The sequence below is a fragment of the Bufo bufo genome, chromosome 3 (genome assembly GCF_905171765.1).
Source record: "Bufo bufo chromosome 3, aBufBuf1.1, whole genome shotgun sequence".
NCBI lineage: Eukaryota > Metazoa > Chordata > Amphibia > Anura > Bufonidae > Bufo > Bufo bufo.
The window spans coordinates 3,877,879-3,904,596 of record NC_053391.1 but is presented as its reverse complement, the minus strand read 5'-3'; the positions used below and the strand labels follow the sequence as shown (position 1 = coordinate 3,904,596).

Genomic DNA, 26,718 nt, shown 5'->3' with positions numbered 1-26,718 from the left:
ATTCATCAGACTCGCCCAGATGCCAGATACAGAAGTGAGGTCATGGAGGAGCAGAGAAGGGCCTTGCCCAAACTGTTTCACTGGACAGAAGATGTTTCCATTGCTCCAGAGTCCAGTGGTGGCTTTACACTCTCCATCCCACGCCTGGCATTGTGCTTGGTGATGGAAGACTGGCATGTAGTGGCCATGGGAACCCATGCCATTGGGCTCCCGGATTTTTGTGATGTTAATGGCAGAGGAGGTCTGGACTCTGCAGTTATGGAGTCACTGCGGTTCTTTCCACTTTACAATAAAACCGCTCACAGGTGATAGAGGGATATCAAGGAGGGCAGACGTTACAGGAAGTGACTTGTGGAAGCGGTGGCTTCAATTACAGGACCACACTGGGATTAAGGGAGGTCTTTATAATGAGCCAATCTGTCACCAGTGTCCGTAAAGGTGGGTGCATGGGCGGGAGATATCTGATGTTATACACTGTAGTAATGGTAGACTGCATGGCTAGAGGCTGGATGTTATACACTGTGGTAATGGTAGACTGCATGGCTAGAGGCTGGATGTTATACACTGTGGTAATGGCAGACTGCATGGCTAGAGGCTGGATGTTATACACTGTGGTAATGGTAGACTGCATGGCTAGAGGCTGGATGTTATACACTGTGGTAATGGTAAACTGCACGGCTAAAGGCTGGATGTTATACACTGTGGTAATGGTAGACTGCACGGCTAGAGGCTGGATGTTCTACACTGTGGTAATGGCAGACTGCACGGCTAAAGGCTGGATGTTATACACTGTGGTAATGGTAGACTGCACGGCTAGAGGCTGGATGTTATACACTGTGGTAATGGTAGACTGCACGGCTAGAGGCTGGATGTTATACACTGTGGTAATGGTAGACTGCATGGCTAGAGGCTGGATGTTATACACTGTGGTAATGGTAGACTGCATGGCTAGAGGCTGGATGTTATACACTGTGGTAATGGTAGACTGCATGGCTAGAGGCTGGATGTTATACACTGTGGTAATGGTAGACTGCATGGCTAGAGGCTGGATGTTATACACCTAATAAAATGTGTATACCATCAAACGTGTGTCGGGCCCATCTACCCACATCAAGGAGGCTTCGTTACCATAATATACATTATATATCTCAAAAAATTAGCATATTGTGATAAAGTTCATTATTTTCTGTAATGTACTGATGAACATTAGACTTTCATATATTTTAGATTCATTACACACAACTGAAGTAGTTCAAGCCTTTTCTTGTTTTAATATTGATGATTTTGGCATACAGCTCAGGAAAACCCAAAATTCCTATCTCAAAAAATTAGCATATTTCATCTGACCAATAAAAGAAAAGTGTTTTTAATACAAAAAAAGTCAACCTTCAAATAATTTAGTTCAGTTCTGCCCTCAATACTTGGTGGGGAATCCTTTTGCAGAAATGACTGCTTCAATGCGGCGTGGAGGCCATCAGCCTGTGGCCCTGCTGAGGTGTTATGGGGGCCCAGGATGCTTCCATAGCGGCCTTAAGCTCATCCAGAGTGTTGGGTCTTGCGTCTCTCAACTTTCTCTTCCCAATATCCCACAGATTCTCTATGGGGTTCAGGTCAGGAGAGTTGGCAGGCCAATTGAGCACAGTAATACCAGGGTCAGTAAACAATTTACCAGTGGTTTTGGCACTGTGAGCAGGTGCCAGGTTGTGCTGAAAAATGAAATCTTCATCTCCATAAAGCTTTTCAGCAGATGGAAGCATGAAGTGCTCCAAAATCTCCTGATGGCTAGCTGCATTGACCCTGCCCTTGATAAAACACAGTGGACCAACACCAGCAGCTGATATGGCACCCCAGACCATCACTGACTGTGGGTACTTGACACTGGACTTCAGGCATTTTGGTATTTCCCTCTCCCCAGTCTTCCTCCAGACTCTGGCACCTTTATTTCCGAATGACATGCAAAATTTGCTTTCATCCGAAAAAAGTACTTTGGACCACTGAGCAACAGTCCAGTGCTGCTTCTCTGTAGCCCAGGTCAGGCGCTTCTGCCGCTGTTTCTGGTTCAAAAGTGGCTTGACCTGGGGAATGCGGCACCTGTAGCCCATTTCCTGCACACGGTGGCTCTGGATGTTTCTACTCCAGACTCAGTCCACTGCTTCCGCACATCCCCCAAGGTCTGGTATTGGTCCTTCTCCACAATCTTCCTCAGGGTCCGGTCACCTCTTCTCGTTGTGCAGCGTTTTCTGCCACACTTTTTCCTTCCCACAGACTTCCCACTGAGGTGCCTTGATGCAGCACTCTGGGAACAGCCTATTCGTTCAGAAATTTCTTTCTGTGTCTTACCCTCTTGCTTGAGGGTGTCAATGATGGCCTTCTGGACAGCAGTCAGGTCGGCAGTCTTACCCATGATTGTGGTTTTGAGTAATGAACCAGGCTGGGAGTTTTTAAAAGCCTCAGGAATCTTTTGCAGGTGTTTAGAGTTAATTAGTTGATTCAGATGATTAGGTTAATAGCTCGTTTAGAGAACCTTTTCATGATATGCAAATTTTTTGAGATAGGAATTTTGGGTTTTCATGAGCTGTATGCCAAAATCATCAATATTAAAACAAGAAAAGGCTTGAACTACTTCAGTTGTGTGTAATGAATCTAAAATATATGAAAGTCTAATGTTTATCAGTACATTACAGAAAATAATGAACTTTATCACAATATGCTAATTTTTTGAGAAGAACCTGTATATATATTAGTACAGGGAGCAGATACTGGAGATGTATAATGTACTTACGTTTTCTGCAGAGGAAGATGGTGGAAAGCAGGATGATTAAGATGAAGAGAATCGTCCCCACGATTGCATAGATTATAGCTGAATGTGACCTCCTATCGTTATCTGTAGGATAAATCAGAGCAGACAGAGATCAGAGATGATGAGGCTTATACATCACTGTCCTGATATTACATGTCCGGTATAGAGAGCTAGTACTATGTGATTATGGGGGGTGTATCACTGATCTTACAGATATTTACAGTACGTGTATATAATGTGTGCACAGGGATTGTCTACTCCACATACAAGTGTAACGGACCCTCAGCTGTGAGAAGCGTTAGGTTAAGAAAGTGTATTCCAGACGAGTAGGTGACTTGAAGATATGATGCTCATCACACTGATGGCGGTGTCATGGCCTCCCTCATGAGAGGGCGAAGTGTCAGTGACGGGCGGCCGCTTATCATACAGGTCACCCACCACATGTACATGGAGGGCTCCGGTCCAGCACAGACGTGTATAGTATCAAGCCTGGACCGGTCACATCAGTGCTGTCAGAAGGGACCGGCAATCTGAACACGCCACGTCGGAGGCCTTTCATTTGGCCCCATTTCTTTCTTCTCTGGATGCATGGATGCTGGGGCTGATACCTGAGGACAGGAGATGAGGCAGGCAGAGGGGGTCGTGTCCTCACAGCAGACAGCAGTGTGCTGGGGCTGATACCTGAGGACAGGAGCTGAGGCAGGCCGAGGGGGCTGTGTCCTCACAGCAGACAGCAGTGTGCTGGGGCTGATACCTGAGGTCAGGAGCTGAGGCAGGCAGAGGGGGTCGTGTCCTCACAGCAGTGTGCTGGGGCCGATACCTGAGGACAGGAGCTGAGGCAGGCAGAGGGGGTCGTGTCCTCACAGCAGACAGCAGTGTGCTGGGGCTGATACCTGAGGACAGGAGCTGAGGCAGGCAGAGGGGGTCGTGTCCTCACAGCAGACAGCAGTGTGCTGGGGCTGATACCTGAGGCCAGGAGATGAGGCAGGCAGAGGGGGTCGTGTCCTCACAGCAGACAGCAGTGTGCTGGGGCTGATACCTGAGGACAGGAGCTGAGGCAGGCCGAGGGGGCTGTGTCCTCACAGCAGACAGCAGTGTGCTGGGGCTGATACCTGAGGACAGGAGCTGAGGCAGGCAGAGGGGGTCGTGTCCTAACAGCGGACAGCAGTGTGCTGGGGCTGATACCTGAGGACAGGAGATGAGGCAGGCAGAGGGGGTCGTGTCCTCACAGCGGACAGCAGTGTGCTGGGGCCGATACCTGAGGTCAGGAGCTGAGGCAGGCAGAGGGGGTCGTGTTCTCACAGCGGACAGCAGTGTGCTGGGGCTGATACCTGAGGACAGGAGCTGAGGCAGGCAGAGGGGGTCGTGTCCTCACAGCGGACAGCAGTGTGCTGGGGCTGATACCTGAGGACAGGAGCTGAGGCAGGCAGAGGGGGTCGTGTACTCACAGCGGACAGCAGTGTGCTGGGGCTGATACCTGAGGTCAGGAGCTGAGGCAGGCAGAGGGGGTCGTGTACTCACAGCGGACAGCAGTGTGCTGGGGCTGATACCTGAGGCCAGGAGATGAGGCAGGCAGAGGGGGTCGTGTCCTCACAGCAGACAGCAGTGTGCTGGGGCTGATACCTGAGGCCAGGAGATGAGGCAGGCAGAGGGGGTCGTGTCCTCACAGCGGACAGCAGTGTGCTGGGGCTGATACCTGAGGCCAGGAGATGAGGCAGGCAGAGGGGGTCGTGTCCTCACAGCAGACAGCAGTGTGCTGGGGCTGATACCTGAGGACAGGAGATGAGGCAGGCAGAGGGGGTCGTGTTCTCACAGCAGTGTGCTGGGGCTGATACCTGAGGTCAGGAGCTGAGGCAGGCAGAGGGGGTCGTGTCCTCACAGCGGACAGCAGTGTGCTGGGGCTGATACCTGAGGACCGGAGCTGAGGCAGGCAGAGGGGGTCGTGTCCTCACAGCGGACAGCAGTGTGCTGGGGCTGATACCTGAGGACAGGAGCTGAGGCAGGCAGAGGGGGTCGTGTCCTCACAGCAGTGTGCTGGGGCTGATACCTGAGGACAGGAGCTGAGGCAGGCAGAGGGGGTCGTGTCCTCACAGCGGACAGCAGTGTGCTGGGGCTGATACCTGGAGGACAGGAGCTGAGGCAGGCAGAGGGGGTCGTGTCCTCACAGCGGACAGCAGTGTGCTGGGGCTGATACCTGAGGACAGGAGCTGAGGCAGGCAGAGGGGGTTGTGTCCTCACAGCGGACAGCAGTGTGCTGGGGCTGATACCTGGAGGACAGGAGCTGAGGCAGGCAGAGGGGGTTGTGTCCTCACAGCGGACAGCAGTGTGCTGGGGCTGATACCTGAGGACAGGAGCTGAGGCAGGTAGAGGGGGTCGTGTACTCACAGCAGACAGCAGTGTGCTGGGGCCGATACCTGGGGTCAGGAGCTGAGGCAGGCAGAGGGGCCGTGTCCTCTCAGCAGACAGCAGTGTGCTGGGGCTGATACCTGAGGACAGGAGCTGAGGCAGGCAGAGGGGGCCGTGTCCTCACAGCGGACAGCAGTGTGCTGGGGCTGATACCTGAGGCCAGGAGCTGAGGCAGGCAGAGGGGGTTGTGTCCTCACAGCGGACAGCAGTGTGCTGGGGCTGATACCTGAGGACAGGAGCTGAGGCAGGCAGAGGGGGCCGTGTCCTCACAGCGGACAGCAGTGTGCTGGGGCTGATACCTGAGGACAGGAGCTGAGGCAGGCAGAGGGGGCCGTGTCCTCACAGCGGACAGCAGTGTGCTGGGGCTGATACCTGAGGCCAGGAGATGAGGCAGGCAGAGGGGGCCGTGTCCTCACAGCGGACAGCAGTGTGCTGGGGCTGATACCTGAGGACAGGAGCTGAGGCAGGCAGAGGGGGTCGTGTCCTTACAGCAGTGTGCTGGGGCTGATACCTGAGGACAGGAGCTGGGGCAGGCAGAGGGGGTCGTGTCCTCACAGCAGTGTGCTGGGGCTGATACCTGAGGTCAGGAGCTGAGGCAGGCAGAGGGGGTCGTGTCCTCACAGCAGACAGCAGTGTGCTGGGGCTGATACCTAAGGTCAGGAGCTGAGGCAGACAGAGGGGGTCGTGTCCTCACAGCAGACAGCAGTGTGCTGGGGCCGATACCTGAGGACAGGAGCTGAGGCAGGCAGAGGGGGCCGTATCCTCACAGCAGTGTGCTGGGGCTGATACCAGAGGACAGGAGCTGAGGCAGGCAGAGGGGGGCGTGTCCTCACAGCAGTGTGCTGGGGCTGATACCTGGAGGACAGGAGCTGAGGCAGGCAGAGGGGGTCGTGTCCTCACAGGGGACAGCAGTGTGCTGGGGCTGATACCTGAGGACAGGAGCTGAGGCAGGCAGAGGGGGTTGTGTCCTCACAGCGGACAGCAGTGTGCTGGGGCCGATACCTGAGGTCAGGAGCTGAGGCAGGCAGAGGGGGTCGTGTCCTCACAGCAGTGTGCTGGGGCCGATACCTGAGGTCAGGAGCTGAGGCAGGCAGAGGGGGTCGTGTACTCACAGCAGACAGCAGTGTGCTGGGGCCGATACCTGAGGTCAGGAGCTGAGGCAGGCAGAGGGGCCGTGTCCTCTCAGCAGACAGCAGTGTGCTGGGGCTGATACCTGAGGCCAGGAGCTGAGGCAGGCAGAGGGGGTTGTGTCCTCACAGCGGACAGCAGTGTGCTGGGGCTGATACCTGAGGACAGGAGCTGAGGCAGGCAGAGGGGGCCGTGTCCTCACAGCGGACAGCAGTGTGCTGGGGCTGATACCTGAGGACAGGAGCTGAGGCAGGCAGAGGGGGTCGTGTCCTTAGAGCAGTGTGCTGGGGCTGATACCTGAGGACAGGAGCTGGGGCAGGCAGAGGGGGTCGTGTCCTCACAGCAGTGTGCTGGGGCTGATACCTGAGGTCAGGAGCTGAGGCAGGCAGAGGGGGTCGTGTCCTCACAGCAGACAGCAGTGTGCTGGGGCTGATACCTGAGGACAGGAGCTGAGGCAGGCAGAGGGGGCCGTGTCCTCACAGCAGTGTGCTGGGGCTGATACCTGAGGTCAGGAGCTGAGGCAGGCAGAGGGGGGCGTGTCCTCACAGCAGTGTGCTGGGGCTGATACCTGGAGGACAGGAGCTGAGGCAGGCAGAGGGGGTCGTGTCCTCACAGGGGACAGCAGTGTGCTGGGGCCGATACCTGAGGTCAGGAGCTGAGGCAGGCAGAGGGGGTCGTGTCCTCACAGCAGGGTGCTGGGGCCGATACCCGAGGTCAGGAGCTGAGGCAGGCAGAGGGGGTCGTGTCCTCACAGCAGTGTGCTGGGGCCGATACCTGAGGACAGGAGCTGAGGCAAACAGGGGGGGTCGTGTCCTCACAGCAGACAGCAGTGTGCTGGGGCTGATACCTGAGGACAGGAGCTGAGGCAGGCAGAGGGGGCCATGTCCTCACAGCGGACAGCAGTGTGCTGGGGCTGATACCTGAGGACAGGAGCTGAGGCAGGCAGAGGGGGTCGTGTCCTCACAGCAGACAGCAGCGTGCTGGGGCTGATACCTGAGGACAGGAGCTGAGGCAGGCCGAGGGGGTCGTGTCCTCACAGCAGACAGCAGTGTGCTGGGGCTGATACCTGAGGTCAGGAGCTGAGGCAGGCAGAGGGGGTCGTGTCCTCACAGCAGTGTGCTGGGGCTGATACCTGAGGACAGGAGCTGGGGCAGGCAAAGGGGGTCGTGTCCTCACAGCGGACAGCAGTGTGCTGGGGCTGATACCTGAGGACAGGAGCTGAGGCAGGCAAAGGGGGTCGTGTCCTCACAGCGGACAGCAGTGTGCTGGGGCTGATACCTGAGGTCAGGAGCTGAGGCAGGCAGAGGGGGTCGTGTACTCACAGCGGACAGCAGTGTGCTGGGGCTGATACCTGAGGCCAGGAGATGAGGCAGGCAGAGGGGGTCGTGTCCTCACAGCAGACAGCAGTGTGCTGGGGCTGATACCTGAGGCCAGGAGATGAGGCAGGCAGAGGGGGTCGTGTCCTCACAGCGGACAGCAGTGTGCTGGGGCTGATACCAGAGGACAGGAGCTGAGGCAGGCAGAGGGGGTCGTGTCCTCACAGCAGTGTGCTGGGGCTGATACCTGAGGCCAGGAGCTGAGGCAGGCAGAGGGGGTTGTGTCCTCACAGCGGACAGCAGTGTGCTGGGGCTGATACCTGAGGACAGGAGCTGAGGCAGGCAGAGGGGGTCGTGTCCTCACAGCAGACAGCACTGTGCTGGGGCTGATACCTGAGGTCAGGAGCTGAGGCAGGCAGAGGGGGTCGTGTCCTCACAGCAGTGTGCTGGGGCTGATACCTGAGGACAGGAGCTGAGGCAGGCAAAGGGGGTCGTGTCCTCACAGCGGACAGCAGTGTGCTGGGGCTGATACCTGAGGCCAGGAGATGAGGCAGGCAGAGGGGGTCGTGTCCTCACAGCGGACAGCAGTGTGCTGGGGCTGATACCAGAGGACAGGAGCTGAGGCAGGCAGAGGGGGTCGTGTCCTCACAGCAGTGTGCTGGGGCTGATACCTGAGGCCAGGAGCTGAGGCAGGCAGAGGGGGTTGTGTCCTCACAGCGGACAGCAGTGTGCTGGGGCTGATACCTGAGGACAGGAGATGAGGCAGGCAGAGGGGGCCGTGTCCTCACAGCGGACAGCAGTGTGCTGGGGCTGATACCTGAGGACAGGAGCTGGGGCAGGCAGAGGGGGTCGTGTCCTCACAGCAGTGTGCTGGGGCTGATACCTGAGGTCAGGAGCTGAGGCAGGCAGAGGGGGTCGTGTCCTCACAGCAGACAGCAGTGTGCTGGGGCTGATACCTGAGGACAGGAGCTGAGGCAGGCAGAGGGGGTCGTGTCCTCACAGCAGTGTGCTGGGGCTGATACCTGAGGTCAGGAGCTGAGGCAGGCAGAGGGGGTCGTGTCCTCACAGCAGACAGCAGTGTGCTGGGGCCGATACCTGAGGACAGGAGCTGAGGCAGGCAGAGGGGGCCGTGTCCTCACAGCAGTGTGCTGGGGCTGATACCAGAGGACAGGAGCTGAGGCAGGCAGAGGGGGGCGTGTCCTCACAGCAGTGTGCTGGGGCTGATACCTGGAGGACAGGAGCTGAGGCAGGCAGAGTGGTTCGTGTCCTCACAGGGGACAGCAGTGTGCTGGGGCCGATACCTGAGGTCAGGAGCTGAGGCAGGCAGAGGGGGTCGTGTCCTCACAGCAGTGTGCTGGGGCCGATACCTGAGGTCAGGAGCTGAGGCAGGCAGAGGGGGTCGTGTACTCACAGCAGACAGCAGTGTGCTGGGGCCGATACCTGAGGTCAGGAGCTGAGGCAGGCAGAGGGGCCGTGTCCTCTCAGCAGACAACAGTGTGCTGGGGCTGATACCTGAGGCCAGGAGCTGAGGCAGGCAGAGGGGGTTGTGTCCTCACAGCGGACAGCAGTGTGCTGGGGCTGATACCTGAGGACAGGAGCTGAGGCAGGCAGAGGGGGCCGTGTCCTCACAGCGGACAGCAGTGTGCTGGGGCTGATACCTGAGGACAGGAGCTGAGGCAGGCAGAGGGGGCCGTGTCCTCAAAGCGGACAGCAGTGTGCTGGGGCTGATACCTGAGGACAGGAGCTGAGGCAGGCAGAGGGGGTCGTGTCCTTACAGCAGTGTGCTGGGGCTGATACCTGAGGACAGGAGCTGGGGCAGGCAGAGGGGGTCGTGTCCTCACAGCAGTGTGCTGGGGCTGATACCTGAGGTCAGGAGCTGAGGCAGGCAGAGGGGGTCGTGTCCTCACAGCAGACAGCAGTGTGCTGGGGCCGATACCTGAGGACAGGAGCTGAGGCAGGCAGAGGGGGCCGTGTCCTCACAGCAGTGTGCTGGGGCCGATACCTGAGGACAGGAGCTGAGGCAAACAGGGGGGGTCGTGTCCTCACAGCAGACAGCAGTGTGCTGGGGCTGATACCTGAGGACAGGAGCTGAGGCAGGCCGAGGGGGTCGTGTCCTCACAGCAGTGTGCTGGGGCTGATACCTGGAGGACAGGAGCTGAGGCAGGCAGAGGGGGTCGTGTCCTCACAGGGGACAGCAGTGTGCTGGGGCCGATACCTGAGGTCAGGAGCTGAGGCAGGCAGAGGGGGTCGTGTCCTCACAGCAGTAAGCTGGGGCCGATACCCGAGGTCAGGAGCTGAGGCAGGCAGAGGGGGTCGTGTCCTCACAGCAGTGTGCTGGGGCCGATACCTGAGGACAGGAGCTGAGGCAAGCAGGGGGGGTCGTGTCCTCACAGCGGACAGCAGTGTGCTGGGGCTGATACCTGAGGACAGGAGCTGAGGCAGGCCGAGGGGGTCGTGTCCTCACAGCAGTGTGCTGGGGCCGATACCTGAGGACAGGAACTGAGGCAAACAGGGGGGGCCATGTCCTCACAGCGGACAGCAGTGTGCTGGGGCTGATACCTGAGGTCAGGAGCTGAGGCAGGCAGAGGGGGTCGTGTCCTCACAGCAGACAGCAGCGTGCTGGGGCTGATACCTGAGGACAGGAGCTGAGGCAGGCAGAGGGGGTCGTGTCCTCACAGCAGACAGCAGCGTGCTGGGGCTGATACCTGAGGACAGGAGATGAGGCAGGCAGAGGGGGTCGTGTCCTCACAGCGGACAGCAGTGTGCTGGGGCCGATACCTGAGGTCAGGAGCTGAGGCAGGCAGAGGGGGTCGTGTCCTCACAGCGGACAGCAGTGTGCTGGGGCTGATACCTGAGGACAGGAGCTGAGGCAGGCAGAGGGGGTCGTGTACTCACAGCGGACAGCAGTGTGCTGGGGCTGATACCTGAGGACAGGAGCTGAGGCAGGCAGAGGGGGTCGTGTCCTCACAGCGGACAGCAGTGTGCTGGGGCTGATACCTGAGGTCAGGAGCTGAGGCAGGCAGAGGGGGTCGTGTACTCACAGCGGACAGCAGTGTGCTGGGGCTGATACCTGAGGCCAGGAGATGAGGCAGGCAGAGGGGGTCGTGTCCTCACAGCAGACAGCAGTGTGCTGGGGCTGATACCTGAGGCCAGGAGATGAGGCAGGCAGAGGGGGTCGTGTCCTCACAGCGGACAGCAGTGTGCTGGGGCTGATACCTGAGGCCAGGAGATGAGGCAGGCAGAGGGGGTCGTGTCCTCACAGCAGACAGCAGTGTGCTGGGGCTGATACCTGAGGACAGGAGATGAGGCAGGCAGAGGGGGTCGTGTTCTCACAGCAGTGTGCTGGGGCTGATACCTGAGGTCAGGAGCTGAGGCAGGCAGAGGGGGTCGTGTCCTCACAGCGGACAGCAGTGTGCTGGGGCTGATACCTGAGGACCGGAGCTGAGGCAGGCAGAGGGGGCCGTGTCCTCACAGCGGACAGCAGTGTGCTGGGGCTGATACCTGAGGACAGGAGCTGAGGCAGGCAGAGGGGGTCGTGTCCTTACAGCAGTGTGCTGGGGCTGATACCTGAGGACAGGAGCTGGGGCAGGCAGAGGGGGTCGTGTCCTCACAGCAGTGTGCTGGGGCTGATACCTGAGGTCAGGAGCTGAGGCAGGCAGAGGGGGTCGTGTCCTCACAGCAGACAGCAGTGTGCTGTGGCTGATACCTGAGGTCAGGAGCTGAGGCAGACAGAGGGGGTCGTGTCCTCACAGCAGACAGCAGTGTGCTGGGGCCGATACCTGAGGACAGGAGCTGAGGCAAACAGGGGGGGTCGTGTCCTCACAGCAGACAGCAGTGTGCTGGGGCTGATACCTGAGGACAGGAGCTGAGGCAGGCCGAGGGGGTCGTGTCCTCACAGCAGTGTGCTGGGGCTGATACCTGGAGGACAGGAGCTGAGGCAGGCAGAGGGGGTCGTGTCCTCACAGGGGACAGCAGTGTGCTGGGGCCGATACCTGAGGTCAGGAGCTGAGGCAGGCAGAGGGGGTCGTGTCCTCACAGCAGTAAGCTGGGGCCGATACCCGAGGTCAGGAGCTGAGGCAGGCAGAGGGGGTCGTGTCCTCACAGCAGTGTGCTGGGGCCGATACCTGAGGACAGGAGCTGAGGCAAACAGGGGGGGTCGTGTCCTCACAGCGGACAGCAGTGTGCTGGGGCTGATACCTGAGGTCAGGAGCTGAGGCAGGCCGAGGGGGTCGTGTCCTCACAGCAGTGTGCTGGGGCCGATACCTGAGGACAGGAACTGAGGCAAACAGGGGGGGCCATGTCCTCACAGCGGACAGCAGTGTGCTGGGGCTGATACCTGAGGTCAGGAGCTGAGGCAGGCAGAGGGGGTCGTGTCCTCACAGCAGACAGCAGCGTGCTGGGGCTGATACCTGAGGACAGGAGCTGAGGCAGGCAGAGGGGGTCGTGTCCTCACAGCAGACAGCAGCGTGCTGGGGCTGATACCTGAGGACAGGAGATGAGGCAGGCAGAGGGGGTCGTGTCCTCACAGCGGACAGCAGTGTGCTGGGGCCGATACCTGAGGTCAGGAGCTGAGGCAGGCAGAGGGGGTCGTGTCCTCACAGCGGACAGCAGTGTGCTGGGGCTGATACCTGAGGACAGGAGCTGAGGCAGGCAGAGGGGGTCGTGTACTCACAGCGGACAGCAGTGTGCTGGGGCTGATACCTGAGGACAGGAGCTGAGGCAGGCAGAGGGGGTCGTGTCCTCACAGCGGACAGCAGTGTGCTGGGGCTGATACCTGAGGTCAGGAGCTGAGGCAGGCAGAGGGGGTCGTGTACTCACAGCGGACAGCAGTGTGCTGGGGCTGATACCTGAGGCCAGGAGATGAGGCAGGCAGAGGGGGTCGTGTCCTCACAGCAGACAGCAGTGTGCTGGGGCTGATACCTGAGGCCAGGAGATGAGGCAGGCAGAGGGGGTCGTGTCCTCACAGCGGACAGCAGTGTGCTGGGGCTGATACCTGAGGCCAGGAGATGAGGCAGGCAGAGGGGGTCGTGTCCTCACAGCAGACAGCAGTGTGCTGGGGCTGATACCTGAGGACAGGAGATGAGGCAGGCAGAGGGGGTCGTGTTCTCACAGCAGTGTGCTGGGGCTGATACCTGAGGTCAGGAGCTGAGGCAGGCAGAGGGGGTCGTGTCCTCACAGCGGACAGCAGTGTGCTGGGGCTGATACCTGAGGACCGGAGCTGAGGCAGGCAGAGGGGGCCGTGTCCTCACAGCGGACAGCAGTGTGCTGGGGCTGATACCTGAGGACAGGAGCTGAGGCAGGCAGAGGGGGTCGTGTCCTTACAGCAGTGTGCTGGGGCTGATACCTGAGGACAGGAGCTGGGGCAGGCAGAGGGGGTCGTGTCCTCACAGCAGTGTGCTGGGGCTGATACCTGAGGTCAGGAGCTGAGGCAGGCAGAGGGGGTCGTGTCCTCACAGCAGACAGCAGTGTGCTGTGGCTGATACCTGAGGTCAGGAGCTGAGGCAGACAGAGGGGGTCGTGTCCTCACAGCAGACAGCAGTGTGCTGGGGCCGATACCTGAGGACAGGAGCTGAGGCAGGCAGAGGGGGCCGTGTCCTCACAGCAGTGTGCTGGGGCTGATACCAGAGGACAGGAGCTGAGGCAGGCAGAGGGGGGCGTGTCCTCACAGCAGTGTGCTGGGGCTGATACCTGGAGGACAGGAGCTGAGGCAGGCAGAGGGGGTCGTGTCCTCACAGGGGACAGCAGTGTGCTGGGGCCGATACCTGAGGACAGGAGATGAGGCAGGCAGAGGGGGTCGTGTCCTCACAGCAGTGTGCAGGGGCTGATACCTGAGGACAGGAGATGAGGCAGGCAGAGGGGGTCGTGACCTCACAGCAGTGTGCTGGGGCCGATACCTGAGGTCAGGAGCTGAGGCAGGCAGAGGGGGTCGTGTACTCACAGCAGACAGCAGTGTGCTGGGGCCGATACCTGAGGTCAGGAGCTGAGGCAGGCAGAGGGGCCGTGTCCTCTCAGCAGACAGCAGTGTGCTGGGGCTGATACCTGAGGCCAGGAGCTGAGGCAGGCAGAGGGGGTTGTGTCCTCACAGCGGACAGCAGTGTGCTGGGGCTGATACCTGAGGACAGGAGCTGAGGCAGGCAGAGGGGGCCGTGTCCTCACAGCAGACAGCAGTGTGCTGGGGCTGATACCTGAGGACAGGAGCTGAGGCAGGCAGAGGGGGTCGTGTCCTTAGAGCAGTGTGCTGGGGCTGATACCTGAGGACAGGAGCTGGGGCAGGCAGAGGGGGTCGTGTCCTCACAGCAGTGTGCTGGGGCTGATACCTGAGGACAGGAGCTGAGGCAGGCCGAGGGGGTCGTGTCCTCACAGCAGTGTGCTGGGGCTGATACCTGGAGGACAGGAGCTGAGGCAGGCAGAGGGGGTCGTGTCCTCACAGGGGACAGCAGTGTGCTGGGGCCGATACCTGAGGTCAGGAGCTGAGGCAGGCAGAGGGGGTCGTGTCCTCACAGCAGTGTGCTGGGGCCGATACCCGAGGTCAGGAGCTGAGGCAGGCAGAGGGGGTCGTGTCCTCACAGCAGTGTGCTGGGGCAGATACCTGAGGACAGGAGCTGAGGCAAACAGGGGGGGTCGTGTCCTCACAGCAGACAGCAGTGTGCTGGGGCTGATACCTGAGGACAGGAGCTGAGGCAGGCCGAGGGGGTCGTGTCCTCACAGCAGTGTGCTGGGGCCGATACCTGAGGACAGGAACTGAGGCAAACAGGGGGGGCCATGTCCTCACAGCGGACAGCAGTGTGCTGGGGCTGATACCTGAGGTCAGGAGCTGAGGCAGGCAGAGGGGGTCGTGTCCTCACAGCAGACAGCAGCGTGCTGGGGCTGATACCTGAGGACAGGAGCTGAGGCAGGCAGAGGGGGTCGTGTCCTCACAGCAGACAGCAGCGTGCTGGGGCTGATACCTGAGGACAGGAGCTGAGGCAGGCCGAGGGGGCTGTGTCCTCACAGCAGACAGCAGTGTGCTGGGGCTGATACCTGAGGTCAGGAGCTGAGGCAGGCAGAGGGGGTCGTGTCCTCACAGCAGTGTGCTGGGGCTGATAACTGAGGACAGGAGCTGAGGCAGGCAGAGGGGGTCGTGTCCTCACAGCAGTGTGCTGGGGCTGATACCTGAGGTCAGGAGCTGAGGCAGGCAGAGGGGGTTGTGTCCTCACAGCGGACAGCAGTGTGCTGGGGCTGATACCTGAGGACAGGAGCTGAGGCAGGCAGAGGGGGCCGTGTCCTCACAGCGGACAGCAGTGTGCTGGGGCTGATACCTGAGGACAGGAGCTGGGGCAGGCAGAGGGGGTCGTGTCCTTACAGCAGTGTGCTGGGGCTGATACCTGAGGACAGGAGCTGGGGCAGGCAGAGGGGGTCGTGTCCTCACAGCAGTGTGCTGGGGCTGATACCTGAGGTCAGGAGCTGAGGCAGGCAGAGGGGGTCGTGTCCTCACAGCAGACAGCAGTGTGCTGGGGCTGATACCTGAGGACAGGAGCTGAGGCAGGCAGAGGGGGTCGTGTCCTCACAGCAGTGTGCTGGGGCTGATACCTGAGGTCAGGAGCTGAGGCAGGCAGAGGGGGTCGTGTCCTCACAGCAGACAGCAGTGTGCTGGGGCCGATGCCTGAGGACAGGAGCTGAGGCAGGCAGAGGGGGCCGTGTCCTCACAGCAGTGTGCTGGGGCTGATACCAGAGGACAGGAGCTGAGGCAGGCAGAGGGGGGCGTGTCCTCACAGCAGTGTGCTGGGGCTGATACCAGAGGACAGGAGCTGAGGCAGGCAGAGGGGGTCGTGTCCTCACAGGGGACAGCAGTGTGCTGGGGCCGATACCTGAGGTCAGGAGCTGAGGCAGGCAGAGGGGGTCGTGTCCTCACAGCAGTGTGCTGGGGCAGATACCTGAGGTCAGGAGCTGAGGCAGGCAGAGGGGGTCGTGTACTCACAGCAGACAGCAGTGTGCTGGGGCCGATACCTGAGGTCAGGAGCTGAGGCAGGCAGAGGGGCCGTGTCCTCTCAGCTGACAGCAGTGTGCTGGGGCTGATACCTGAGGCCAGGAGCTGAGGCAGGCAGAGGGGGTCGTGTCCTCACAGCGGACAGCAGTGTGCTGGGGCTGATACCAGAGGACAGGAGCTGAGGCAGGCAGAGGGGGTCGTGTCCTCACAGCAGTGTGCTGGGGCTGATACCTGAGGACAGGAGCTGAGGCAGGCAGAGGGGGCCGTGTCCTCACAGCGGACAGCAGTGTGCTGGGGCTGATACCTGAGGACAGGAGCTGAGGCAGGCAGAGGGGGCCGTGTCCTCACAGCGGACAGCAGTGTGCTGGGGCTGATACCTGAGGACAGGAGCTGAGGCAGGCAGAGGGGGTCGTGTCCTTACAGCAGTGTGCTGGGGCTGATACCTGAGGACAGGAGCTGGGGCAGGCAGAGGGGGTCGTGTCCTCACAGCAGTGTGCTGGGGCTGATACCTGAGGTCAGGAGCTGAGGCAGGCAGAGGGGGTCGTGTCCTCACAGCAGACAGCAGTGTGCTGGGGCCGATACCTGAGGACAGGAGCTGAGGCAGGCAGAGGGGGCCGTGTCCTCACAGCAGTGTGCTGGGGCTGATACCTGGAGGACAGGAGCTGAGGCAGGCAGAGGGGGTCGTGTCCTCACAGGGGACAGCAGTGTGCTGGGGCCGATACCTGAGGTCAGGAGCTGAGGCAGGCAGAGGGGGTCGTGTCCTCACAGCAGTGTGCTGGGGCCGATACCCGAGGTCAGGAGCTGAGGCAGGCAGAGGGGGTCGTGTCCTCACAGCAGTGTGCTGGGGCCGATACCTGAGGACAGGAGCTGAGGCAAACAGGGGGGGTCGTGTCCTCACAGCAGACAGCAGTGTGCTGGGGCTGATACCTGAGGACAGGAGCTGAGGCAGGCCGAGGGGGTCGTGTCCTCACAGCAGTGTGCTGGGGCCGATACCTGAGGACAGGAACTGAGGCAAACAGGGGGGGTCGTTTCCTCACAGCAGACAGCAGTGTGCTGGGGCTGATACCTGAGGACAGGAGCTGAGGCAGGCAGAGGGGGCCATGTCCTCACAGCGGACAGCAGTGTGCTGGGGCTGATACCTGAGGTCAGGAGCTGAGGCAGGCAGAGGGGGTCGTGTCCTCACAGCAGACAGCAGTGTGCTGGGGCTGATACCTGAGGCCAGGAGATGAGGCAGGCAGAGGGGGCTGTGTCCTCACAGCGGACAGCAGTGTGCTGGGGCTGATACCTGAGGACAGGAGCTGAGGCAGGCAGAGGGGGTCGTGTCCTCACAGCGGACAGCAGTGTGCTGGGGCTGATACCTGAGGACAGGAGCTGAGGCAGGCAGAGGGGGTCGTGTCCTCACAGCAGACAGCAGTGTGCTGGGGCTGATACCTGAGGCCAGGAGATGAGGCAGGCAGAGGGGGCTGTGTCCTCACAGCGGACAGCAGTGTGCTGGGGCTGATACCTGAGGACAGGAGCTGAGGCAGGCAGAGGGGGTCGTGTCCTCACAGCAGACAGCAGCGTGCTGGGGCTGATACCTGAGGACAGGAGCTGAGGCAGGCCGAGGGGGCTGTGTCCTCACAGCAGACAGCAGTGTGCTGGGGCTGATACCTGAGGTCAGGAGCTGAGGCAGGCAGAGGGGGTCGTGTCCTCACAGCAGTGTGCTGGGGCTGATACCTGAGGACAGGAGCTGAGGCAGGCAAAGGGGGTCGTGTCCTCACAGCGGACAGCAGTGTGCTGGGGCTGATACCTGAGGTCAGGAGCTGAGGCAGGCAGAGGGGGTCGTGTACTCACAGCGGACAGCAGTGTGCTGGGGCTGATACCTGAGGCCAGGAGATGAGGCAGGCAGAGGGGGTCGTGTCCTCACAGCAGACAGCAGTGTGCTGGGGCTGATACCTGAGGCCAGGAGCTGAGGCAGGCAGAGGGGGTCGTGTCCTCACAGCGGACAGCAGTGTGCTGGGGCTGATACCTGAGGACAGGAGCTGAGGCAGGCAGAGGGGGTCGTGTCCTCACAGCAGTGTGCTGGGGCTGATACCTGAGGACAGGAGCTGAGGCAGGCAGAGGGGGTTGTGTACTCACAGCGGACAGCAGTGTGCTGGGGCTGATACCTGAGGTCAGGAGCTGAGGCAGGCAAAGGGGGTCGTGTCCTCACAGCGGACAGCAGTGTGCTGGGGCTGATACCTGAGGTCAGGAGCTGAGGCAGGCAGAGGGGGTCGTGTACTCACAGCGGACAGCAGTGTGCTGGGGATGATACCTGAGGCCAGGAGATGAGGCAGGCAGAGGGGGTCGTGTCCTCACAGCAGACAGCAGTGTGCTGGGGCTGATACCTGAGGCCAGGAGATGAGGCAGGCAGAGGGGGTCGTGTCCTCACAGCGGACAGCAGTGTGCTGGGGCTGATACCAGAGGACAGGAGCTGAGGCAGGCAGAGGGGGTCGTGTCCTCACAGCAGTGTGCTGGGGCTGATACCTGAGGCCAGGAGCTGAGGCAGGCAGAGGGGGCTGTGTCCTCACAGCGGACAGCAGTGTGCTGGGGCTGATACCTGAGGACAGGAGCTGAGGCAGGCAGAGGGGGCCGTGTCCTCACAGCGGACAGCAGTGTGCTGGGGCTGATACCTGAGGACAGGAGCTGGGGCAGGCAGAGGGGGTCGTGTCCTTACAGCAGTGTGCTGGGGCTGATACCTGAGGACAGGAGCTGGGGCAGGCAGAGGGGGTCGTGTCCTCACAGCAGTGTGCTGGGGCTGATACCTGAGGTCAGGAGCTGAGGCAGGCAGAGGGGGTCGTGTCCTCACAGCAGACAGCAGTGTGCTGGGGCTGAGGCAGGCAGAGGGGGTCGTGTCCTCACAGCAGTGTGCTGGGGCTGATACCTGAGGTCAGGAGCTGAGGCAGGCAGAGGGGGTCGTGTCCTCACAGCGGACAGCAGTGTGCTGGGGCTGATACCTGAGGTCAGGAGCTGAGGCAGGCAGAGGGGGTCGTGTACTCACAGCGGACAGCAGTGTGCTGGGGCTGATACCTGAGGCCAGGAGATGAGGCAGGCAGAGGGGGTCGTGTCCTCACAGCAGACAGCAGTGTGCTGGGGCTGATACCTGAGGCCAGGAGCTGAGGCAGGCAGAGGGGGTCGTGTCCTCACAGCGGACAGCAGTGTGCTGGGGCTGATACCAGAGGACAGGAGCTGAGGCAGGCAGAGGGGGTCGTGTCCTCACAGCAGTGTGCTGGGGCTGATACCTGAGGACAGGAGCTGAGGCAGGCAGAGGGGGTTGTGTCCTCACAGCGGACAGCAGTGTGCTGGGGCTGATACCTGAGGCCAGGAGCTGAGGCAGGCAGAGGGGGTTGTGTCCTCACAGCGGACAGCAGTGTGCTGGGGCTGATACCTGAGGCCAGGAGATGAGGCAGGCAGAGGGGGTCGTGTCCTCACAGCGGACAGCAGTGTGCTGGGGCTGATACCTGAGGACAGGAGCTGAGGCAGGCAGAGGGGGTTGTGTCCTCACAGCGGACAGCAGTGTGCTGGGGCTGATACCTGAGGCCAGGAGATGAGGCAGGCAGAGGGGGTCGTGTCCTCACAGCGGACAGCAGTGTGCTGGGGCTGATACCTGAGGACAGGAGATGAGGCAGGCAGAGGGGGTCGTGTCCTCACAGCGGACAGCAGTGTGCTGGGGCTGATACCTGAGGCCAGGAGATGAGGCAGGCAGAGGGGGTCGTGTCCTCACAGCAGACAGCAGTGTGCTGGGGCTGATACCTGAGGCCAGGAGATGAGGCAGGCAGAGGGGGTCGTGTCCTCACAGCGGACAGCAGTGTGCTGGGGCTGATACCTGAGGACAGGAGCTGAGGCAGGCAAAGGGGGTCGTGTCCTCACAGCGGACAGCAGTGTGCTGGGGCTGATACCTGAGGTCAGGAGCTGAGGCAGGCAGAGGGGGTCGTGTACTCACAGCGGACAGCAGTGTGCTGGGGCTGATACCTGAGGTCAGGAGCTGAGGCAGGCAGAGGGGGTCGTGTCCTCACAGCGGACAGCAGTGTGCTGGGGCTGATACCTGAGGACAGGAGCTGAGGCAGGCAGAGGGGGCCGTGTCCTCACAGCGGACAGCAGTGTGCTGGGGCTGATACCTGAGGACAGGTGCTGGGGCAGGCAGAGGGGGTCGTGTCCTTACAGCAGTGTGCTGGGGCTGATACCTGAGGACAGGAGCTGGGGCAGGCAGAGGGGGTCGTGTCCTCACAGCAGTGTGCTGGGGCTGATACCTGAGGTCAGGAGCTGAGGCAGGCAGAGGGGGTCGTGTCCTCACAGCAGACAGCAGTGTGCTGGGGCTGATACCTGAGGACAGGAGCTGAGGCAGGCCGAGGGGGTCGTGTCCTCACAGCAGTGTGCTGGGGCTGATACCAGAGGACAGGAGCTGAGGCAGGCAGAGGGGGTCGTGTCCTCACAGGGGACAGCAGTGTGCTGGGGCCGATACCTGAGGTCAGGAGCTGAGGCAGGCAGAGGGGGTCGTGTCCTCACAGCGGACAGCAGTGTGCTGGGGCTGATACCTGAGGACAGGAGCTGAGGCAGGCAGAGGGGGTCGTGTCCTCACAGCAGTGTGCTGGGGCTGATACCAGAGGACAGGAGCTGAGGCAGGCAGAGGGGGTCGTGTCCTCACAGGGGACAGCAGTGTGCTGGGGCCGATACCTGAGGTCAGGAGCTGAGGCAGGCAGAGGGGGTCGTGTCCTCACAGCAGTGTGCTGGGGCCGATACCTGAGGTCAGGAGCTGAGGCAGGCAGAGGGGGTCGTGTACTCACAGCAGACAGCAGTGTGCTGGGGCCGATACCTGAGGTCAGGAGCTGAGGCAGGCAGAGGGGCCGTGTCCTCTCAGCAGACAGCAGTGTGCTGGGGCTGATACCTGAGGTCAGGAGCTGAGGCAGGCAGAGGGGGTCGTGTACTCACAGCAGACAGCAGTGTGCTGGGGCCGATACCTGAGGTCAGGAGCTGAGGCAGGCAGAGGGGCCGTGTCCTCTCAGCAGACAGCAGTGTGCTGGGGCTGATACCTGAGGACAGGAGCTGAGGCAGGCAGAGGGGGCCGTGTCCTCACAGCGGACAGCAGTGTGCTGGGGCCGATACCTGAGGACAGGAGCTGAGGCAGGCAGAGGGGGCCGTGTCCTCACAGCGGACAGCAGTGTGCTGGGGCTGATACCTGAGGACAGGAGCTGAGGCAGGCAGAGGGGGTCGTGTCCTTACAGCAGTGTGCTGGGGCTGATACCTGAGGACAGGAGCTGGGGCAGGCAGAGGGGGGCGTGTCCTCACAGCAGTGTGCTGGGGCTGATACCTGAGGTCAGGAGCTGAGGCAGGCAGAGGGGGTCGTGTCCTCACAGCAGACAGCAGTGTGCTGGGGCCGATACCTGAGGACAGGAGCTGAGGCAGGCAGAGGGGGCCGTGTCCTCACAGCAGTGTGCTGGGGCTGATACCTGGAGGACAGGAGCTGAGGCAGGCAGAGGGGGTCGTGTCCTCACAGGGGACAGCAGTGTGCTGGGGCCGATACCTGAGGTCAGGAGCTGAGGCAAACAGGGGGGGTCGTGTCCTCACAGCAGACAGCAGTGTGCTGGGGCTGATACCCGAGGTCAGGAGCTGAGGCAGGCAGAGGGGGTCGTGTCCTCACAGCAGTGTGCTGGGGCCGATACCTGAGGACAGGAGCTGAGGCAAACAGGGGGGGTCGTGTCCTCACAGCAGACAGCAGTGTGCTGGGGCTGATACCTGAGGACAGGAGCTGAGGCAGGCCGAGGGGGTCGTGTCCTCACAGCAGTGTGCTGGGGCCGATACCTGAGGACAGGAACTGAGGCAAACAGGGGGGGTCGTGTCCTCACAGCAGACAGCAGTGTGCTGGGGCTGATACCTGAGGACAGGAGCTGAGGCAGGCCGAGGGGGTCGTGTCCTCACAGCAGTGTGCTGGGGCTGATACCTGAGGACAGGAGCTGAGGCAGGCAGAGGGGGTCGTGTCCTCACAGCAGTGTGCTGGGGCTGATACCTGAGGACAGGAGCTGAGGCAGGCAGAGGGGGCCATGTCCTCACAGCGGACAGCAGTGTGCTGGGGCTGATACCTGAGGTCAGGAGCTGAGGCAGGCAGAGGGGGTCGTGTCCTCACAGCAGACAGCAGTGTGCTGGGGCTGATACCTGAGGACAGGAGCTGAGGCAGGCAGAGGGGGTCGTGTCCTCACAGCAGACAGCAGCGTGCTGGGGCTGATACCTGAGGACAGGAGCTGAGGCAGGCCGAGGGGGCTGTGTCCTCACAGCAGACAGCAGTGTGCTGGGGCTGATACCTGAGGTCAGGAGCTGAGGCAGGCAGAGGGGGTCGTGTCCTCACAGCGGACAGCAGTGTGCTGGGGCTGATACCTGAGGACAGGAGCTGAGGCAGGCAGAGGGGGTCGTGTCCTCACAGCAGTGTGCTGGGGCTGATACCTGAGGACAGGAGCTGAGGCAGGCAAAGGGGGTCGTGTCCTCACAGCGGACAGCAGTGTGCTGGGGCTGATACCTGAGGTCAGGAGCTGAGGCAGGCAGAGGGGGTCGTGTACTCACAGCGGACAGCAGTGTGCTGGGGCTGATACCTGAGGCCAGGAGATGAGGCAGGCAGAGGGGGTCGTGTCCTCACAGCAGACAGCAGTGTGCTGGGGCTGATACCTGAGGCCAGGAGCTGAGGCAGGCAGAGGGGGTTGTGTCCTCACAGCGGACAGCAGTGTGCTGGGGCTGATACCTGAGGCCAGGAGCTGAGGCAGGCAGAGGGGGTTGTGTCCTCACAGCGGACAGCAGTGTGCTGGGGCTGATACCTGAGGACAGGAGCTGAGGCAGGCAGAGGGGGTCGTGTCCTCACAGCGGACAGCAGTGTGCTGGGGCTGATACCTGAGGCCAGGAGATGAGGCAGGCAGAGGGGGTCGTGTCCTCACAGCAGACAGCAGTGTGCTGGGGCTGATACCTGAGGCCAGGAGATGAGGCAGGCAGAGGGGGTCGTGTCCTCACAGCGGACAGCAGTGTGCTGGGGCTGATCCCTGAGGACAGGAGCTGAGGCAGGCAAAGGGGGTCATGTCCTCACAGCGGACAGCAGTGTGCTGGGGCTGATACCTGAGGTCAGGAGCTGAGGCAGGCAGAGGGGGTCGTGTACTCACAGCGGACAGCAGTGTGCTGGGGCTGATACCTGAGGCCAGGAGATGAGGCAGGCAGAGGGGGTCGTGTACTCACAGCGGACAGCAGTGTGCTGGGGCTGATACCAGAGGACAGGAGCTGGGGCAGGCAGAGGGGGTCGTGTCCTTACAGCAGTGTGCTGGGGCTGATACCTGAGGACAGGAGCTGAGGCAGGCAGAGGGGGTCGTGTCCTCACAGCATTGTGCTGGGGCTGATACCTGAGGTCAGGAGCTGAGGCAGGCAGAGGGGGTCGTGTCCTCACAGCAGACAGCAGTGTGCTGGGGCCGATACCTGAGGACAGGAGCTGAGGCAGGCAGAGGGGGCCGTGTCCTCACAGCAGTGTGCTGGGGCTGATACCAGAGGACAGGAGCTGAGGCAGGCAGAGGGGGGCGTGTCCTCACAGCAGTGTGCTGGGGCTGATACCTGGAGGACAGGAGCTGAGGCAGGCAGAGGGGGTCGTGTCCTCACAGGGGACAGCAGTGTGCTGGGGCCGATACCTGAGGTCAGGAGCTGAGGCAGGCAGAGGGGGTCGTGTCCTCACAGCAGTGTGCTGGGGCTGATACCTGAGGTCAGGAGCTGAGGCAGGCAGAGGGGGTCGTGTACTCACAGCAGACAGCAGTGTGCTGGGGCCGATACCTGAGGTCAGGAGCTGAGGCAGGCAGAGGGGCCGTGTTCTCTCAGCAGACAGCAGTGTGCTGGGGCTGATACCTGAGGACAGGAGCTGAGGCAGGCAGAGGGGGTTGTGTCCTCACAGCAGTGTGCTGGGGCTGATACCTGAGGACAGGAGCTGAGGCAGGCCGAGGGGGTTGTGTCCTCACAGCAGTGTGCTGGGGCTGATACCTGAGGACAGGAGCTGAGGCAGGCAGAGGGGGTCGTGTCCTCACAGCGGACAGCAGTGTGCTGGGGCTGATACCTGAGGACAGGAGCTGAGGCAGGCAGAGGGGGTCGTGTACTCACAGCAGACAGCAGTGTGCTGGGGCCGATACCTGAGGTCAGGAGCTGAGGCAGGCAGAGGGGCCGTGTCCTCTCAGCAGACAGCAGTGTGCTGGGGCTGATACCTGAGGCCAGGAGCTGAGGCAGGCAGAGGGGGTTGTGTCCTCACAGCAGACAGCAGTGTGCTGGGGCTGATACCTGAGGACAGGAGCTGAGGCAGGCAGAGGGGGTTGTGTCCTCACAGCGGACAGCAGTGTGCTGGGGCTGATACCGGAGGCCAGGAGCTGAGGCAGGCAGAGGGGGTTGTGTCCTCACAGCAGACAGCAGTGTGCTGGGGCTGATACCTGAGGACAGGAGCTGAGGCAGGCAGAGGGGGTTGTGTCCTCACAGCGGACAGCAGTGTGCTGGGGCTGATACCTGAGGACAGGAGCTGAGGCAGGCAGAGGGGGTCGTGTCCTCACAGCGGACAGCAGTGTGCTGGGGCTGATCCCTGAGGACAGGAGCTGAGGCAGGCAGAGGGGGCCGTGTCCTCACAGCGGACAGCAGTGTGCTGGGGCTGATACCTGAGGACAGGAGCTGAGGCAGGCAGAGGGGGCCGTGTCCTCACAGCGGACAGCAGTGTGCTGGGGCTGATACCTGAGGACAGGAGCTGAGGCAGGCAGAGGGGGTTGTGTCCTCACAGCGGACAGCAGTGTGCTGGGGCTGATACCTGAGGACAGGAGCTGAGGCAGGCAGAGGGGGCCGTGTCCTCACAGCGGACAGCAGTGTGCTGGGGCTGATACCTGAGGACAGGAGCTGAGGCAGGCAGAGGGGGTCGTGTCCTTACAGCAGTGTGCTGGGGCTGATACCTGAGGACAGGAGCTGGGGCAGGCAGAGGGGGTCGTGTCCTCACAGCAGTGTGCTGGGGCTGATACCTGGAGGACAGGAGCTGAGGCAGGCAGAGGGGGTCGTGTCCTCACAGCAGACAGCAGTGTGCTGGGGCTGATACCTGAGGACAGGAGCTGAGGCAGGCAGAGGGGGTCGTGTCCTCACAGCAGTGTGCTGGGGCTGATACCTGAGGTCAGGAGCTGAGGCAGGCAGAGGGGGTCGTGTCCTCACAGCAGACAGCAGTGTGCTGGGGCCGATACCTGAGGACAGGAGCTGAGGCAGGCAGAGGGGGCCGTGTCCTCACAGCAGTGTGCTGGGGCTGATACCAGAGGACAGGAGCTGAGGCAGGCAGAGGGGGGCGTGTCCTCACAGCAGTGTGCTGGGGCTGATACCTGGAGGACAGGGGCTGAGGCAGGCAGAGGGGGTCGTGTCCTCACAGGGGACAGCAGTGTGCTGGGGCCGATACCTGAGGTCAGGAGCTGAGGCAGGCAGAGGGGGTCGTGTCCTCACAGCAGTGTGCTGGGGCCGATACCTGAGGACAGGAGCTGAGGCAAACAGGGGGGGTCGTGTCCTCACAGCAGACAGCAGTGTGCTGGGGCTGATACCTGAGGACAGGAGCTGAGGCAGGCAGAGGGGGCCATGTCCTCACAGCGGACAGCAGTGTGCTGGGGCTGATACCTGAGGCCAGGAGATGAGGTAGGCAGAGGGGGTCGTGTCCTCACAGCAGACAGCAGTGTGCTGGGGCTGATACCTGAGGATAGGAGCTGAGGCAGGCAGAGGGGGTCGTGTCCTCACAGCAGACAGCAGTGTGCTAGGGCTGATACCTGAGGCAGGCAGAGGGGGTCGTGTCCTCACAGGGGACAGCAGTGTGCTGGGGCTGATACCTGAGGACAGGAGCTGAGGCAGGCAGAGGGGCCGTGTCCTCTCAGCAGACAGCAGTGTGCTGGGGCTGATACCTGAGGCCAGGAGATGAGGCAGGCAGAGGGGGTCGTGTCCTCACAGCAGACAGCAGTGTGCTGGGGCTGATACCTGAGGCCAGGAGATGAGGCAGGCACAGGGGGTCGTGTCCTCACAGCGGACAGCAGTGTGCTGGGGCTGATACCTGAGGCCAGGAGATGAGGCAGGCAGAGGGGGTCGTGTCCTCACAGCGGACAGCAGTGTGCTGGGGCTGATACCTGAGGACAGGAGCTGAGGCAGGCAGAGGGGGTCGTGTCCTCACACCAGTGTGCTGGGGCTGATACCTGAGGACAGGAGCTGAGGCAGGCAGAGGGGGCCGTGTCCTCACAGCGGACAGCAGTGTGCTGGGGCTGATACCTGAGGACAGGAGCTGAGGCAGGCAGAGGGGGCCGTGTCCTCACAGCGGACAGCAGTGTGCTGGGGCTGATACCTGAGGCCAGGAGATGAGGCAGGCAGAGGGGGCCGTGTCCTCACAGCGGACAGCAGTGTGCTGGGGCTGATACCTGAGGACAGGAGCTGAGGCAGGCAGAGGGGGCCGTGTCCTCACAGCGGACAGCAGTGTGCTGGGGCCGATACCTGAGGTCAGGAGCTGAGGCAGGCAGAGGGGGCCGTGTCCTCACAGCAGACAGCAGTGTGCTGGGGCTGATACCTGAGGTCAGGAGCTGAGGCAGGCAGAGGGGGCCGTGTCCTCACAGCGGACAGCAGTGTGCTGGGGCTGATACCTGAGGTCAGGAGCTGAGGCAGGCAGAGGGGGTCGTGTCCTCACAGCGGACAGCAGTGTGCTGGGGCTGATACCTGAGGACAGGAGCTGAGGCAGGCAGAGGGGGTCGTGTCCTCACAGCGGACAGCAGTGTGCTGGGGCTGATACCTGAGGACAGGAGCTGAGGCAGGCAGAGGGGGACGTGTCCTCACAGCGGACAGCAGTGTGCTGGGGCTGATACCTGAGGTCAGGAGCTGAGGCAGGCAGAGGGGGTCGTGTCCTCACAGCGGACAGCAGTGTGCTGGGGCTGATACCTGAGGACAGGAGCTGAGGCAGGCAGAGGGGGCTGTGTCCTCACAGCGGACAGCAGTGTGCTGGGGCTGATACCTGAGGCCAGGAGCTGAGGCAGGCAGAGGGGGTTGTGTCCTCACAGCGGACAGCAGTGTGCTGGGGCTGATACCTGAGGACAGGAGCT

The 26,718-nt window shown here is 61.7% G+C and overlaps 1 protein-coding gene across 1 annotated transcript in view; it reads right to left on the bottom strand.

Moving 5' to 3' along the window:
* The window catches only part of LOC120994316, a 90,555-nt gene that overhangs the window by 48,278 nt on the left and 15,559 nt on the right, over positions 1-26,718 (bottom strand). The window contains exon 4 of the mRNA XM_040422783.1: positions 2,783-2,884. Within this exon, the coding sequence (XP_040278717.1) occupies positions 2,783-2,884 (102 nt within the window). The remainder of the gene's footprint in view (positions 1-2,782; positions 2,885-26,718) is intronic.